The following is an 18,710-nucleotide window of genomic DNA, read 5'->3' on the forward strand; positions in this document are numbered from 1 at the left end:
GTTGGGATGGTGATTCCTTGGCTTGCAAGCCTCCCTCTTTTTCCTCCAAACATAACGATGGTTCGTTACGGCCATACAGTTATATTTTTTTTTCATCAGACCAGAGGACATTTCTCCAAAAAGTACGATCTTTGTCCCCATGTGCAGTTGCAAACCGTAGTTTGGCTTTTTTATGGCGGTTTTGGAGCAGTGGCTTCTTCCTTGCTGAGCGGCCTTTCAGGTTATGTCGATATAGTACTCATTTTACTAAGGATATAGATACTTTTATACCCGTTTCCTCCAGCATCTTCACAAGATCCGTTGCTGTTGTTCTGGGATTGATTTGCACTTTTCGCACCAAAGTACGTTAATCTCTAGGAGACAGAATGCGTCTCCTTCCTGAGCGGTATGATGGCTGCGTGGTCCCATGGTGTTTATACTTGTGTACTAGTGTTTGTACAGATGAACGTGGTACCTTCAGGTGTTTGGAAATTGCTCCCAAGGATGAACCAGACTTGTGGAGGTCTACAATTTTGTTTCTGAGGTCTTGGCTGATTTCTTTTGATTTTCTCATGATGTCAAGCAAAGAGGCACTGAGTTTGAAGGTAGGCCTTGAAATAAATCCACAGGTACACCTCCAATTGGGTCAAATGATGTCAATTAGCCCATCAGAAGCTTCTAAAGCGATGACATCATTTTCTGGAATTTTCCAAGCTGTTTAAAGGCACAGTCAACTTAGTGTATGTAAACTTCTGACCCACTGGAATTGTGATACAGTGAATTATAAGTGAAATAATCTGTCTGTAAACAATTGTTGGAAAAATGACTTGTGTCATGCACAAAGTAGATGTCCTAACCGACTTGCCAAAACTATAGTTTGTTAACAAGACATTTGTGGAGTGGTTGAAAACAAGTTTTAATGACTCCAACCTAAGTGTAAGTCAACTTCCGACTTCAACTGTAATTAGGCACATCTGCTGCACCAACTTCAGACGAGTCCCAATACGCTTACGGGTCTCATCTTTCCATAGAGGGGTCACAATCGTTTGTAGGATAACCCGTTTGGACGCTACAGATTATTTTATGTGAAGCCCGATTTTCGGGATGTCTAATGGTCTAACTAACACCGCGAAAGTGCAACATCAGCGGATGCGTTATATTGAGAAGCATCAAATGCAAAAATACCGATAAAGTATCTATAGCTTAAAACTCTGATATTAACAGAAAAAGCAAAACACCCAAATTATATAGAATCGAATGAATATAAGTGGTAAAACCCAGTTCCAGGAGATACAGTCATGAATGAAGAACGATATAATCCGGTGGTAATAAAAACATACTCTCACCTGTTGGCTCTCGAACGTCCACGCGCTGTCCGGTAAAGACGCATCAAGCACGTTTATCATGTCCTTAAAGTCAGTGGTGCTGCTGGGTTTAACGAGGGTGAAATCACTGAACTCGGACACTGGAGAGAGACACGACCTGAAGGACTGGCTCTGAGACAACATGTCCCCTCCCAGGACCTCCACATACTTAATAGGGCCGTCAGTGTTGAGCTGAAGCTGCAGGTTTCTGTTTGGATTCTTGTATCCGTCAGAGTCAGCCCGTCTGATACAGCAACTCGAGCTGCTCCTACTGTTTCTAACGCACTTCACCACTAAGATGAGAAAAGTCAACAAAGACAAAACGGACACAGAGGCCAGAGAGATGATCAAATAAAAGGTGATTTTACTGTTTCTCTTGCTGGGCTCGGCTGTTTTCTGGCGGAAGTCCGAGATGGGCTCGTGGAGCCCGTCCTCTAACAGTATGTTGACTGTGACTGTGGCGGACTGGACCGGCTCCCCATTGTCCTGTATCTCTATAAGCAGCCTCTGAGATGAGTCATCCTGCTCTGAAACAGCGCGTTTAGTCCTCACCTCCCCTGTGTATAGATTTACACTGAACAGAGACGAGTCTGTGGCCTCCACCAGCCTATAGGAAATCCAGGCGTTATGACCCGAGTCTGCGTCCACTGCCGATATCTTAGTGGTGAGGTGGCCTGCTTTAGCGGACCGGGGCATCTTCTGATGGGAGACAGAGCCCATGACAGTGGAAGGGTAAATAACAGCGGGAGCATTGTCGTTCTGGTCCAGGATAAAAACATGAACCGTGACGTTGCTGCTCAGAGACGGAGAGCCGTGGTCCTTTGCCTGGACTTGTATCTGAAACACCTTCAGTTTCTCATAGTCAAACGAGTGCATGCTGTAGATGCTGCCGTTATCTGAGTTTATGTAAATATAGGACGAGACAGACACGTCTTGTACTTTAGAGTCTAATATAGAATAGGAGATCTTCGCATTCTCACCCATGTCTGTATCAGAGGCGGACACTGAGATCAGTAAAGATCCCGGGATGCCATTTTCTTTAACATACACAGTATAGAACGGCTGGGAAAACACTGGCGAGTTGTCATTGACATCTAAAACACGAACCGTGATTGTTTTTCTAGAGGTAAGAGACGGTTTCCCGTGGTCAGAAGCTATAATTTCGACAGTATACTCCGTTTTTTTCTCCCGATCGAAACTGGAATCACTAACCAAAGCGTAGTTATTAGAAATTGATGGTTTTAATGAAAAAGGTAAGCCTGGAGCTATATTCAGACTTACTTCACCATTATCTCCAGAGTCTATATCCTTAGCACTTATCAAAGCAACAACCGTTCCAATAGGCGTGTCTTCCCTCACCGGGCTAGGCTGCGATTTTAAAATGAGAGCTGGGGAATTGTCGTTTAAATCAATAACTTCTACATTAATACTACATACGCCCTGCATTGGTGGGGTGCCCTTGTCTGTTGCGAGAACATCAAATTTAAACGAATTTCCCTTTTCATAATCTATATTTCCCTTAACCTTTATTTCACCAGTTTGCGGTTCTACAGTTATAAGGTCCTGTAGTGACTCTGGTGTGTGTGGTCCAAATGAGTAAACGATCTCACTGTTGGACCCATCATCAAGATCGACTGCTTCAACAGTGACGACGACCGTTCCTGGTAATGTGTTTTCAACCACTTGAATGTCATATGTACTTTCTTCAAACACAGGTGCATTGTCGTTATTGTCTAGAACTCGAATAGTAATTTCTGCTGTACCTGATCTAGCAGGATTTCCACCATCTACGGCCGTCAAAAGCAGGCTCTGTACGGACTGTTTTTCTCTGTCCAATACTTTTTCTAAAACCAATTCTGGGACTTTTGACCCATCCTTCTTTGTTTTTATGTCTAACACAAAATGTTCATTTTTACTAAGTGTATATGAGCGTAAAGAATTGGAGCCAACGTCGGGGTCTTGTGCTGATTCTAAACGAAATCGTACACCTGGAATTGTAGACTCCGCAATATTTAAAACATTTTGATTGTTTTGGAAAACTGGGGAATTGTCATTTATATCCTGAATTTCGATCTCAACACGATACAGCTGTAGTGGGTTTTCAATTAAAGCCTCCAAAGGTAACAGACAATTGGGATTTCGTCCACACAGATTCTCCCTGTCTATTCTCTCACTAACAATGAGGTCACCTCTTCCCAAATCCACACTGAAATACTGCTTATCACCCTCGGAGGTTATCCTCAGTTTACGATCGGAAATCTCAGACACTTGCAAACCCAGATCCATTGCTATATTCCCAACAACGGATCCCACGTTGAGCTCCTCCGGGATGGTGTAGCGCGTCTGCGCTTCTATTGTATTCCCCAGGAGGAAGAAAAGCAGAAGCCCCCGCCATAGGAAAACCTTTATCTTCATTTGAATCCGCATGTCCATGAATGATGATCTCTTGGACTTCGTAAAGGTCTTGGTTTGCAATACATTTCAAGATAATCCTATCAAGTAAAACCTATTATTCGTATGGAATTAAACACCGATTATATGTCCGTCCTATCTCTCAAAATGAGCGCAGCTCTGTCTCTCTCAGCTCTGTGCATTGTAAGGATTATGGTAGTCTCGGGTAGGCATACCTAAAAAAAAAGCCTGGTTCTTGACGAGGCTGGGGTTATGGTGCCGAGGCTGGGGGAGGGACTAGATCTCTTTGTACAGTTCAGCACATGATTGGTTCACAGAGCTCCAACCGATTATCATTGGGAGTATCTCAGCACTGGCAGTTAAAGAAACAGTGCTGTTATGAGCAGTAGTGATATAGTGATGTGTCCATTTACTCTTCAAAATGGGGGTCTTTACTGCATTGGCATTTATGGTTTACCTTCATGTTTAATAAATACACATATTAATATATAAAGGTCAAAGTGTGGCAGAATGTCATATCATGAAAAATGAATAGCCTACAGACCAAAATGATATAGAATCGAAATGAATAAAAGTGGTAAAACCCAGTTCCAGGAGATACAGTCATGAATGAAGAACGATATAGTCCGGTGGTAATAAAAACACATTATAAAGTAGCTGCGCTCACCTGTTGGCTCTCGAACGTCCACGCGCTGTCCGGTAAAGACGCATCAAGCACGTTTATCATGTCCTGAAAGTCAGTGGTGCTGCTGGGCTTGACGAGGGTGAAATCACTGAACTCGGACACCGGAGAGAGACACGACCTGAAGGACTGGCTTTGAGACAACATGTCCCCTCCCAGGACCTCCACATACTTAATAGGGCCGTCAGTGTTGAGCTGGAGCTGCAGGTTTCTGTTTGGATTCTTGTATCCGTCAGAGTCAGCCCGTCTGATACAGCAACTCGAGCTGCTCCTACTGTTTCTAACGCACTTCACCACTAAGATGAGAAAAGTCAACAAAGACAAAACGGACACAGAGGTCAGAGAGATGATCAAATAAAAGGTGATTTTACTGTTTCTCTTGCTGGGCTCTACTGTTTTCTTTTGGAGGTCGGAGATGGGCTCGTGGACCCCGTCCTCTAACAGTATGTTGACTGTGACTGTGGCGGACTGGACCGGTTCCCCATTGTCCTGTATCTCTATAAGCAGCCTCTGAGAGGAGTCATCCTGCTCTGAAACAGCGCGTTTAGTCCTCACCTCCCCTGTGTAAAGATTCACACTGAACAGAGACGAGTCTGTGGCCTCCACCAGCCTATAGGAAATCCAGGCGTTATGACCCGAGTCTGCGTCCACTGCCGATATCTTAGTGGTGAGGTGGCCTGCTTTAGCGGACCGGGGCATCTTCTGATGGGAGACAGAGCCCATGACAGTGGATGGGTAAATAACAGCGGGTGCATTGTCGTTCTGGTCCAGGATAAAAACATGAACCGTGACGTTGCTGCTCAGAGACGGAGAGCCGTGGTCCTTTGCCTGGACCTGTATCTGAAACACCTTCAGTTTCTCATAGTCAAACGAGTGCATGCTGTAGATGCTGCCGTTATCTGAGTTTATGTAAATATAGGACGAGACAGACACGTCTTGTACTTTAGAGTCTAATATAGAATAGGATATCTTTGCATTCTCACCCATGTCTATATCAGAGGCGGACACTGAGCTCAGTATAGATCCTGGGGTTCCATTTTCTTTGACATAAACAGTATACGATGTCTGGGAAAACACTGGAGGATTGTCATTGACATCTAGGATTTTCACGGTAACGGTTTTCTTTGTAGATAAAGGTGGGGACCCTGAATCAACCGCGTTAATGACAACATCATACTTCGAGAACGTCTCTCGGTCTAATGGGCCGTTGGTCACCAGTGCGTAATGGTTGGAAACAGAGGGCTTCAGAGTGAACGGGGAACCCCGGGACATGTTTAACGTTACTTTGCCATTCTCACCAACGTCTAAGTCTTTAGCGCTAATCAATGCAATAACCATCCCAGGGGCGGAATTCTCCGGTATTGGACTGGTCAGTGAGGTTATTATAATTTGAGGGGCATTATCATTAACATCAGCAATATTGATCTTTACACTACAGTGCCCCTCCATCCGTGGACTGCCTTTATCTTTTGCCACAATATCAAACGTATGCAAATTCGTCTGTTCATAATCAAGCTGTCCTTTGATAGTAATTTCCCCAGTATTTGAGTCAACATTAAGTAATGCCATTATACTATCTGGGGTCTGGTCTGCAAAGAAATACTCGATCTCTCCATTTTGTCCTTCGTCAGTATCGGAAGCTTTTACATTTACAATCTGATTGCCAACGGGTCTATTCTCAGCTACAGCTATTTCATAAAAAGGTCTCTCAAACTGGGGCTCATTATCATTAACATCAAGAACTATGACGGTGATTTCAGAAGTACCAGATCGTGCAGGAGTCCCCCCGTCTACAGCGGTGAGCACGAGCTTATGAACGGCCTGCTTCTCTCTGTCCAGTGAAGTTTTCAGCACAAGTTCGGGTATTTTTTGGCCTCCCTGAGTCTTTATGTTCAACAGGAAATGGTAATTATCACTGATACTATAGGACCGTAATGAGTTTGCGCCTACGTCAGGATCATGTGCACTTTCCAATGGGAATTTTGCACCTGGATTAATCACCTCAGCTATATTCAAAATGCGTTCATTTGTAAGAAAACCTGGAGAATTATCATTTATATCCTGTATTTCGATTTCAATGCGGTGCAGCTGTAAGGGATTTTCAACTATAACCTCCAGCGGTAACAAACAAGGGACGTTCTCTCCACATAACTCCTCTCTGTCTATCCTTTCATTGACAACCAGCTCACCCTTTCCCAAATCCACACTGAAATACTGCTTACCAGCGTCAGAAGCTATCCTCAGTTTACGGTCATAAATCTCAGATATTCCCAAACCCAGGTCCTTGGCTATATTTCCAACAACAGATCCTTCCTTTAACTCCTCAGGTATAGTGTATGGAATCTGCGCCTCTATTGTATTCCACAGGAGAACAAATTGATAAATCCATAACACTTGCCACCTCAAATTGCCTCGAATTCTCATTGTCCTTTGTTCCATCGAACCTCCTTTCCACAGTAAATCCTCACCATCACAAAATATAAAAACTGAAGTTATTCGCCGTAGTGTCTTGAATACACATTTCCCAAAAATGCAAGCAGACCTTCTTTTGTTTCCATTCAGTTCAAGTGTAGCTCCCAGATCTGAGCAATGTAGGCTACGGGATGTAATGCTGAGTCTGAGGGGAGGGAGTAGATCCCTTTGTATGGCTCAGCACAGTATTGGTGCAGAGAACCCTCTTGATATAACCAATCACACACGTAGTGTATCTTAAAGGTACAGTCTATGCCTTCACTATGAGTAGAATGCTTAAAATACAGAAACAGAGAAGCAGTATGTATTTACAGGTGTAACATTTTACTTTGATTAGTAGTAAATATGCTACTGTACCAAATAAACGTGGTAATTCACAAAATAAAAAAATATATAGCGCCCCCAAAAATGCTAATATTAGCCTATAGCCTATTATTATTATTATTATTATCCAATAATCACACAAGCACCGTATCACTTCAAGCCCTCCGTTTACTGTATTCTTTCTGCCGTCTTGTGGCAATGAGAGGGAAGCACAGCCTTGTGGTGTTCTCATAGTCTGTCATGAGGAGCAGGGAGCCAGTCTCTCTCATCCCCTCACACACACACATACACACACACGTCTCATCACAGTAGCATGCTCAGCACGAGCAGAAGGGGGGAGTATCGGGCTGGGAGTGAAAGGATCGCGAGAGGCGGGAGCAAAAGGGAATAGAGGTTTGACATACATGTATACGCTCACACGCACACACGGTTTAGTAGCGTGTATTTACATAGTAGCCTACATATTTTATTATTTTACTAATTTGCTGTGCAACTGACCGAGGAAGCCTTTAGGCTAGGTCTATATGTCTGACCACCACAATAGCAATTCGTCCCCACTGATTTTTATGGACAGCAGGCTACAACCGTAGGGCATAGATTAACTACATCTCCCTAGCAACCGAGGGTGCACTAATAGGTCGTCGTCAATTAAACGTCACACAATAAGGTACAGAGCGTTCGATTTGCCTCCAAGGAGATCCCCAGCTCCGCTTAAACCATTGACAACTGCGTGCCGTTTTCAAGTGATTGTTAAATACATGTTAACTATTTGGTTGTAATATCATCACCTCTTGAAGAGCCTAGTCAGAACTACACATTTCAGATTATTCCATGCAAAACAACTGGGCACATTTAGCGCTATCATCAGAGTTATACAGCAAGTAACTGCATGCTTTTCATGATCAGTAAACATCAATTGATCATGTCATTTCAGATAAGTGAGGGTAGCCTCACGATATCTCTCAATATTGGCCACCATTAAGTGGATATTTTTGTGATATAGAACAAAAGTGACCTGTACCTGACAAGTATGAGTGGTTTAGGTTCATTTCCAATCCTTTGTGGACTCTACCTGTCAAGCAGCAGAAGGGCGCATTTACCAATGTACTGTTAGCTGATAATGTGTACTTTGCAAGCTACAAATATAAACTGTGTACATTGGCATACAGATAGTGGTAAGTAGACCTAATGTAGCTTGTTCTCAAACCAACGTAGGCCTGCCTAGCGAAGTTACTAACGTTATCTTCTGTTCAATATTGTTTTTAAGTGTTTAATCATGATTACTGCTTACAGACATGGCAGGCTATATTGAATGATGGACAAGTTGGCTAACTTTCAGGGGATAAACTAGATGGCTTTATTTGCTTGCCAACTATAGTGGTGATGACAGTAGTCCGACTGACAACTTTACCAGGAAGAGGGCTTGCCGATTTCAAGCTCTTTCCATGTGTCTGAAAAGACATAATCAATACATTTTAACTGATCATGAAAAGCATGCAGTTACCTGCTGTATAACTTCGATGATAGAGAATAATCTGAAATGTGTAGTTCTGACTAGGCACTTCAAGACGTGATGATATTAAAACCAAATAGTTGTAACATTGATTTACCAATCCCTTGCAAACGGCACGTAGTTGCCAATAGTTTTAGAGGAGCTCCGTGCCCCCACCAGTAAAATCGAACGTTCTGCAACATATTGTGACGTTTTATTGATAACGACCTAGTACAGCGTTAGATGAAAATAAAGGTTTAATCATGAATCATGCTTATAATCCTATCACAGTGTTATATAATATGGGCCAGGTCGACAAAATATAAATACAGTCGTATTTCATCACGATGATCAGTGGCACAGTATGACCGACTTGTGCAGAAAGAGATTATCCAATCCCCGGAAAGCAGAGGAGACCACGCGCGCTGCACAGAGAGGAGCATTTCAGCACCACGTGGGTGGACAGCGCCACACAGGCGGAGAACTCACTCTGGTGCATGCGGCAGACAAAAGGCAGCACGAGAGTGGCATAAACAATGCGTGCTTGATTCCCTTCACTAGAAAGGAAACCAGGAGCTAGATGAACAGACGTTTCCTCAGATTAACACCAGGGGAGCATTTCAAGAGGTAGAACAGTCATTGAAATGCTCCAAAACCGCTTTGTTCGAGAAACTGTGTACAAAAGTCTGCATTTCATTCTGCTGTTTGTCATGTGACCAGGCACTCCTTTATCATTCATGAGTTGGGCCTCAATAGATGAATAAGTCAACAAGATGTAAAGCCCTGTTCCAAGGTTCATGAAAATAATGATTGCAGCAATTACAAATGTGTGCACTTCACCCAAAAGAAGAGATGTGACCAATACAAGCACCAACACATTCATTATAGATGTATTCAGATATATCTCATACACAGCTCATGGGAATGTTCTTTTACCCTTTGTTATCACTGAGATATTTCAATGGCAAGCATTGGAAACATAAATAATACAATGTCAAAAATCGGTATAACTGGCTGTGACATATGATGAACAATGCTGATCTGTCCCTTTACCTCTGCTACTTGTGTGTTGAACGTGATCCTCTTAAAGGTTCCATTGGTCTAAGTGCATACACAAGTGTGTGTTTTTTGTTTGTTTGTTTGTTTGTGTGCGTGAGAGAGAGAGAGTGAGAGTGAGAGTGAGAGTGAGAGAGAGAGAGAGTGAGAGAGAGAGAGAGAGAGAGAGAGAGAGAGAGAGAGAGAGAGAGAGAGAGAGAGAGAGAGAGAGAGAGAGAGAGAGAGATTTGATGTGGTTTGATATAGTTTGACAGATAGATAGATTATGGATTGGTAGATTACAGATTGGTAGGATACAGATTGGTAGGATAAATTGGCTGGTAGAAAAGGAGATGAAGTTGACCTTACCTTGTTTGGAGAAACACAGAGGGAGCAGATGCAGTGACGACATGGAAAAGAGAGAAAAGAAAGACATATTCATTAGATTAGGACAAGGACTGTGCTCACAGCACACAGAGACATACTTATCAAAACAGAAAAAGAGTTCCGATACAGACCAATCTGACACATGTTCACCACAGTCACTTAGCATGACCACAGTCACTTAGCATGACCACTGTGTTGTATATCATTCTGTGCATGTGCAGTGTGGGTTCAATGTGTGCAACAACCATAGTATTAGACCAGTGTTTTCTTAATGTTCTCCTTATGCTTCGTGAGTAGGGCCCTGAGGTTTTCCTGGTCAGGTCCCTTCATCAGGGAAAACTCTGGGCCCTATAATCATAAGGTCGGTGCCTGACCTCACTGGGGCCAAGCTTCCTGAAATCCAGGACCTCTATACCAGGCGATGTCAGAGGAAGGCCCAAAGAGTTGTCAAAGACTCCAGTCACCCAAGTCATAGACTGTTCTCTCCGCTAGTGCACGGCAAGCGGTACCGGAGGGCCGAGTCTATGACCAAAAGGTTCCTTAACAGCTTCTGACAGCTACTCGCTGTTTATTATCTATGCATAGTCACTTTACAAATGACCTTGCTTAACCTGTACCCCGCACATTGACTCGGTACCAACACCCTGTATATAGCCTCGTTTTTCACTTTAGTTAATTTTTTTCTTAACTCTGTTTCTTGAACTACATTGTTGGTTAAGGGCTTGTCAGTAAACATTTCACGGTAAGGTCTACTACACCTGTTGTATTCGGCGCATGTGACAAATACAATTTGATTTGATTTGACCACCAGGGGAACACAAGCAGGTTAACCATCACCAACAAAACATGTTTGTTATTACCAAACACAAAATATAGGCACTATGTCACTAAATCCTTTGAATGTTTTTCTTATTGTTTTACTGTGCTTGGTCTCTACAACAGTTAAGACATGGTTTGATCTGCAGGCAAGGAAGAGCATGATTTTTCTCATTGTTCTTATCTTTATTATCACAATCTTCACAAACACCAGCAACGATATCATCTTTACTGACAGTAGGAAACCAACGTTACACACATCATCTCCCCAGACAAAGAGACAGAGATATTCAGACAAAATAATCCAGACATGTTTCCCATTCCTGCTGGCCCAGCCCCACTGCGGCTCAGTGAAGACTTAAACATGGTCCACGGCAGGGGTCCCTTTTCTCTGTCTCTGCACTGTAATACACTGCCTTTCGATCAAACACACATACATTAAGCTGTCGCCGCGCGCAACTTCTGAGGGAATGGTGCAGTCTTCAGCGTGACTCAGACAGTCATGAGAATTAATGTGTGGAATGTTTCTGTGTCGGTGGGGAAGGGTGGGGTGGGGCGGGCAACTCCAAGCTGTCTGAAAACCATGCACAGAGAAACACATTTGATTCAAATGAATGCTGGAAAGGTAAAGGTATAAGCTACTGTGCAAATTAAGTATTGATGTGCTGTGTGCATTGTATGTTCATAGCTCAAGATGAGCAGAGCACACTTTCATGGCATTCTAATTCTCTGTTATTACAGATAGGGAAAACCCAAAGCCAGGAGTGTAAAGCCAAAGGGCTACTTATCAAACACAGTCTCTGTTAAGACAGGGTCTTTCTGTGGGAAGTGTTCTATAAAAAACATTCAGTCTATAGCCTCACTGTATAAAGCTGTGGTGTTGAACCAAGCTAGAGGGCTATGGAGAGTAGAAATAGATACTGACGTGACATAGTGAGAAGCTTTTTGTTACAGGGAGAGAGATGAAGAGAAGGGTAGACACAGGAAAACCTGGCTCCCTGTAGAGGAAAGGCTGTGCAACCACTGCACAACAGCAGAACCTGAGACGAAGCTGCATTTCCTGACAAATGTCAAAAATATAAAACAATTAGAGAGTGTCATTTCCCCAAATTTGAAACCCTTATTCAAGGTTTCAAAGACCTCTCTAATGAGAGTAGGCTACCAGTCCTGTTGGGGGAGGACGCAGAGAGCTGTGGGTTGGCAGCGCACTACATTGCTGCCTTCCATAAATTGAGGGACAGTGTCTGACAAACCAATCAACCTGCACATGGACTCTACTGTATGTTTATTATTATTGTTGAATGTATGGTTATTTTGACACTTGGTTATTGTTGTTACTGTTGTCCCGTTGACAATTTTGATTCTCATTTTAATTTTTATATTGTAAATATCCAAAATATATGTACAATATGTACATTGTTACGAGAGAGAGAGAGAGAGAGAGAGAGAGAGAGACTGTTCATTTTTATTGTTTATTTGACTTTTGTATATTACCTACCTCACTTGCTTTGGCAATGTTAACACATGTTTCCCATGCCAATAAAGCCCCTTGAATTGAATTGAATTGAATTGAGAGAGAGAGAGAGAGAGAGAGAGATGGAGAGAGAGAGAGAGAGAGAGAGAGAGAGAGAGAGAGAGAGAGAGAGAGAGAGAGAGAGAGAGAGAGAGAGAGAGAGAGAGAGAGAGAGAGAGAGAGACAGAGAGATGTTAGTGTGAGAGAGAGTTTGTTGAGAGAGAGAGAGAGAGAGAGAGAGAGAGAGCTAGAGCCAGACAGAGAGTGTTTGTGTGAGAGAGAAAGAGAGAGAGAGAGAGAGAGAGAGAGAGAGAGAGAGAGAGAGAGAGCTAGAGCCAGACAGAGAGTGTTTGTGTGAGAGAGAAAGAGAGCGAGAGAGGGAGAAAGAGAAAGACAGAGCCAGACAGAAAGTGAGACAGATAGCCAGAGCCAGACAGAGAGAGCGAGAGAGAGAGCGAGACAGACAGACAGAGACAGACAGACAGGGAGAGTGACAGAGAGAGCGACAGACAGACAGACAGACAGACAGACAGACAGACAGACAGACAGACAGACAGACAGACAGACAGACAGACAGACAGACAGACAGACAGACAGACAGACAGACAGACAGACAGAGAGAGAGAGAGAGGGAGAGAGGGAGAGAGGGAGAGAGGGAGAGAGGGAGAGAGAGAGAGATGTTTAGAAATTAATAGACTCTGTGACCCTTTGTGGGTTTATATGATAATATGCAGGACAGAAGCTAGTGCCAATGTGAAACATGCATCCCACAGCCTTCATACTGCTGCATGATGCACAACAACGCCTTACCCCCTCCCTCTGCCTCCACACTGTGTGCTCAATACAACCAATATGCCACCCAGTCACTGGCTGCTAAACACAGACACATAAAGGACACACTGACAACATCCACGTCTGACATGGACAAGTGAGTGCTTGTGATTATGTGGGGAAGAGACAAAGAGAGAGACAAAAGGTTGGTTACATGGGTATAAACTACACTGTGACAGCATAGTACAGGTGTAAGCCTACGTTTGTGTAAATACATAATGTGTGCACTCACTACTGTGAGTCGCTCTGGATAAGTGTCTGCTGAATGACTAAAATGTCAATTGTGATTATTCATTAAACTAATTAAGTGCAACATGCAATGGGGCTAAGACAGAGTGGTTGATGGGTAGTTACAGAGGCATCAGAATGGAACACAACTAAGCTGTCCCGTCACTCTCAAACATAACAGGAAATAGAGAGGAGGCAGCTCAAACTGGGTCAGTGTTGTGTTGCAAGCAGTTGTCATGCCAGTGCAGTGAGACTCAGGGCAAAAGGATTCAGTGCTTCTGGATCAAATGAGTCCAGCCAACTTCTTGCCTTCATGACGTGTTGTGTAACTACAGGGCTACACTGGCTTTTTACAAATACACGGGAGAATTCAAATCATCACTCTGTCTGTTATGCAGACAGGCACAGATGCATGCACACCTAGAAACATGCTGAGAGGACGTAAGACAAGGCAGCTTTTAGAACAGTACTTGCTCTAGCCAGAAAGATCACGAGACTATGAACAGTGTTATTTACAAGTCAACAACCACACAACATTTCTTATGTCCGGAATCTGCAGCACTGTCTGTATGGAGGGAGTGTTGCCATGACAATGTGCATGAGCTTGAGGTGAATCTTCCTGGTACGCTGGAGAGAAGAGGGCATAACACTAGAGATTGCCTGAATTGAACTATACTCACAAACCCACACACACACAGATGAACACAACCATTAAAACAAGTCTTTGGTCTTTTCTATTTTCCTATGGCTCGTAAAAATACCCCGGTAACCAAGCTTTAGGCCTAGTGGTTAAAATGAAGGCAAATATGTGACGTTGTTGCTGGCTGTTACTAGGCAGGTTTGAAATCCCTGTTACTGTTAACAGCATGCCATGTTACATACAATCCTCCACTCACTAACAAGATCCAGTCTAAACCCTTACAACCTGTGAGCCATGGACATAAAAGGGACATTACTAATGTGAATGACAAGTACTGAGCAAGACCATTGGTTACAGACAGACAGACTCAGAGACAGAGTTATATAGCATGACCCAACAGACACACTCATTCTGAATACAGAGCAGTGACAGTTTTCCATACAGGATTGAGTGTACACTGCCATGGAATTAAGCCCAGTGTCTGATGGGAGAGACATATAAGCCCATTACTGCACCACAGCAACACAGAATATTAGAGCAGTGTGTGAGGGGGAAAGTGGGTCAGTTTGCCCAAGCACCATAGTGTTGTACAGAGAGGGAGAGGAAAGAGGAGGGAAAGTGGGGGGAGGAAAGTGCGAGATAAAAATACAGATGGAGAGAGGGAAGATCCATGGAACAGAGAAGAATGAGGGGTCCTCAGAACAATTATTTGATAGTATTAGCAGTGAGTCAGTCAAGTCAGGCCAGTCAGGTCAGTCAACCAGTCAGTCAACCAGTCAGTCAACCAGTCAGTCAGACAGCCAGTCAGGTCAGTCAACCAGTCAGTCAGTCAGTCAGCCAGTCAGGTCAGTCAACCAGTCAGTCAGCCAGTCAGCCAGTCAGCCAGTCAGCCAGTCAGTCAGCCAGTCAGTCAGCCAGTCAGGTCAGTAAACCAGTCAAGTCAGTCAACCAGTCAAGTCAGTCAACCAGTCAAGTCAGTCAACCAGTCAGTCAGTCAGCCAGTCAGGTCAGTCAACCAGTCAGTCAGCCAGTCAGGTCAGTAAACCAGTCAAGTCAGTCAACCAGTCAAGTCAGTCAACCAGTCAAGTCAGTCAACCAGTCAGTCAACCAGTCAGTCAGCCAGTCAGGTCAGTCAACCAGTCAGTCAGTCAGCCAGTCAGGTCAGGTCAGTCAACCAGTCAGTCAGTCAGCCAGTCAGCTCAGTCAACCAGTCAGTCAGACAGCCAGTCAGGTCAGTCAACCATTCAGTCAGTCAGCCAGTCAGGTCAGTCAACCAGTCAGTCAACCAGTCAGTCAGTCAACCAGTCAGTCAGCCAGTCAGTCAGGTCAGTCAACCAGTCAGGTCAGTAAACCAGTCAGTCAGTCCACCAGTCAAGTCAGTCAACCAGTCAAGTCAGTCAGCCAGTCAATCACCCAGTCAGGTCAGTCGATCAGTCTGTTAGTCAGACGAGACCTAATGACACTGATACAGTGATTTCATAACCTGCTCCTTTATCTGCACACCTGCTGGGTAAATAAGAATGGAAAAGAGTAATCACCTGATGAACATAGACACAGTGTTGCAGTGCATTTCATGAATCACGTAAAACAGTTTAACACAGAACCATGACATCAAAGGCTACTTGCTGAGCAATCTGGCCTCCATAATGCTCTTTAGAATTACTGATAGGCTGGCTGAGACACACAGAGAGATGAATAACACTCACAGACACGACTAGACAGCAATTACATGTAGCGCTGTCAACAACATGTAGTGGGAAACTCTTACACATAATAAAGGTAAAATGGGCCTACAAAGATTCAATATGTGCACCCCTTCATATGGATAGACTCAGACCGCAGACTGTTACACAGATTAGAATGGGGTCTAAGTATGCTTGCCTGCAGTCCAGCCACCAATTCAGTTTCTGGACCATGCTACTGACATGACTCAATGGTAAAGGTTGACTTGATCACACAGAGACCAAAGAATAGGACGATTGTAGTGTAGAAACATCCCTCAGTCAGTCAGATGTACACAAGCTACATACTTATCTAAGTAGAGGACAGAATTAGAGTCTCACCTCTTCAGACACATCAGCGTCATCCTGCTCCCTCCTTTCTCTCTGCATTGTCCCCATGCGACCCACATCCACCAGTGTGTTCTGGCTACAAGGCCTAGCAAACTTCACATCACTCATCCTAGAGTCAGTGGTTCCACACACCTCATAGTTGTACACACGCTGTAGGGTTCCCATGGTTCCGTCTGGGTAAACGGGAGGGTAATATGGGATAACGGGGAGGTTTGCTGCAGATTTATAGAATAATCGATTCTGTCTCCATCTGTGGATTTTAACTGTGATAAGGGCAATGATGGAGAATATGAACAGAACCGATACCACAGCCAAGGCCAACACTAGATAAAAAGTCAGGTTGTCATTATATTCCCTGTCCACTGTGAAGTCAGTGAATTCTGAGAGCACTTCAGGGAAGCTGTCCGCCACCGCCACGTTCACATTGACTGTAGCTGATCGAGAGGGCTGTCCGTTGTCCTCCACTATAACAGTGAGCTTTTGTTTCACAGCATCTTTATCAGTGACCTGGCGTATGGTTCTTATTTCTCCATTCTGTAAGCCCACTTCAAACAGCGCCCTGTCTGTCGCTTTCTGCAGTTTATATGAGAGCCAAGCATTCTGTCCGGAGTCCACATCAACAGCCACCACTTTAGTGACAAGATAGCCCACATCTGCTGAACGAGGCACCATTTCAGCCACCAGAGAGCCACCAGTTTGTACTGGGTAGAGAACCTGAGGCGCGTTGTCGTTCTGGTCTTTTATGAATATGTTTATAGTCACATTGCCACTCAATGGGGGTGAGCCTCCATCTTGTGCTTTGACATGTATTTTGAAAGATTGAATTTGCTCATAGTCAAAGGGTTTCACTGCGTAAAGCACCCCACTGTCTGCATTTACAGTCACATAAGAGGAGAGCGGAGCTCCGTTTAAACTACCATCCTCAAGGAAATATGACACCCGAGCATTTGGTCCCCAGTCTGCATCTGTAGCGCTTACAGAATAGAAAGACAGAGAAGAGGCATCGTTTTCGAACACATAGGCGTCATGGCTTCCTTGTTGGAACTGGGGCGCATGGTCGTTCACGTCCGAAAGCTTTAAACTGAGCGTCTTTTTACTTGAGCGAGGCGGGTACCCTCCATCTACTGCTGTGATTGTTACATTATATTCTGATGTCTGTTCTCTATCCAATACCGAGTCAGTCACCAGATTGTAGTAGTTTGCTAAAGCTGATTCAATTTTGAAAGGAAGGTTGCGATCAATGGAACATGAAACCTTAGCATTGTCGCCCGAATCAAGATCCTGGATGTTAATCATGGCTACAATAGTGCCAGGGACTGAGTCCTCGGGCAGGGCACTAGAAAAGGACATGACGGTTATTTTCGGAGGGTTATCGTTCATATCAATAACATCAATAACGATTCCACATGAGTTTGTTAAGCCACCGTTATCTTTAGCTTTTACCTTTATCCTAAATTGTTTGTTTCTTTCATAATCTATATCACCCACTACCTTAACCTCACCTGATATCGGGTCAATTGTGAATAGCTCTCGAATAGTAGCGGTAGCATGCTCAAAATAAAATTATATGTTAGCGCTAGATCCCTCGTCTGCGTCTGTCGCGCTCACTGTTGTAACCAATGTGCCCTTCCCAGCATTCTCTAGAACGGATGATTTATATGTAGCTTGGCTAAATATCGGGGCATTGTCGTTGGCATCGAGAACCACAATGTGGATTTTAACTGTTCCAGACCTCCGAGGGTCTCCGCCATCGACAGCAGTTAAAGTCAAATAGTGATGCTTTGTCTTTTCTCTGTCCATGGCTTTTTGAAGTACTATCTCTATGTTCTCACTTACATCTAGACGACCTTGAATCTTAAGATTAAAATGATCCGTGGGGTTTAATACGTATTTCTGGAGTGTATTTTCCCCTACGTCCTGGTCTATTGCGCTTTCTATAGAGAAAAGCGCACCAGGTAGGACTGACTCGCTAATTTCCAATTCAATTTCCTTTTTTGGAAAAACGGGGCTATTGTCGTTGATATCTAGTATTTCCACTGTAACCCGAAACATCTCCATTGGGTTCTCTAGAATCACATCGAAACTGAAGCTACATGCTGAGATCTCCAAACATAGCTGTTCCCGGTCCATTCTCTCTTTCACTAACAATTGTCCTTTCTCTCCGTCCAGCCTCAAGTACTCACTGCCGCCTGCGGTGAAAACCCGAGCTCTCCCAGCTACAAGCCGTAGAGGCTCCAGTCCCAGATCTTTCGCTATATTCCCAACAAAGGAGCCCACCGTCATCTCCTCCGGGATGGAGTAGCGGACCTGTCCGGACACACCGTAAGCTGAGAAGGCGCAAACCATGAATATGCACAATAGCCACTCCAAGAGCCTGTTGTTCCTTCTCATTGCCATTTCACGACAAAAAGCCAAAGCCAAAACACAATATTAAGGCAGAAAATAAATCCTAGGACGTATTTT

The 18,710-nt window shown here is 43.9% G+C and overlaps 2 protein-coding genes across 31 annotated transcripts in view; both read right to left on the reverse strand.

Annotated features, from left to right (window-relative positions):
• The window catches only part of LOC139537164 (protocadherin gamma-C5-like), a 136,770-nt gene that overhangs the window by 36,223 nt on the left and 81,837 nt on the right, over nucleotides 1-18,710 (reverse strand). Inside the window, exon 1 of one of the 30 annotated variants that reach the window (XM_071338131.1) lies at nucleotides 1,326-3,981. The exons of 28 other annotated variants lie outside the window; for them this stretch is intronic. In XM_071338131.1, the coding sequence (XP_071194232.1) occupies nucleotides 1,326-3,776 (2,451 nt within the window). In that variant the 5' untranslated portion in view covers nucleotides 3,777-3,981. Of the gene's footprint in view, nucleotides 1-1,325; nucleotides 3,982-18,710 lie in introns of those variants that run through there. One more of the 30 variants, XM_071338153.1, reaches the window with a different exon arrangement.
• Nucleotides 4,321-7,076, reverse strand: LOC139537162 (protocadherin gamma-C5-like). The gene has a single exon (XM_071338127.1). The coding sequence runs from the start codon at nucleotides 6,874-6,876 to the stop codon at nucleotides 4,402-4,404; it is 2,475 nt and encodes an 824-aa protein (XP_071194228.1). The 5' UTR covers nucleotides 6,877-7,076; the 3' UTR covers nucleotides 4,321-4,401.

This window comes from Salvelinus alpinus, chromosome 13 (assembly GCF_045679555.1).
Source record: "Salvelinus alpinus chromosome 13, SLU_Salpinus.1, whole genome shotgun sequence".
Classification (NCBI taxonomy): domain Eukaryota; kingdom Metazoa; phylum Chordata; class Actinopteri; order Salmoniformes; family Salmonidae; genus Salvelinus; species Salvelinus alpinus.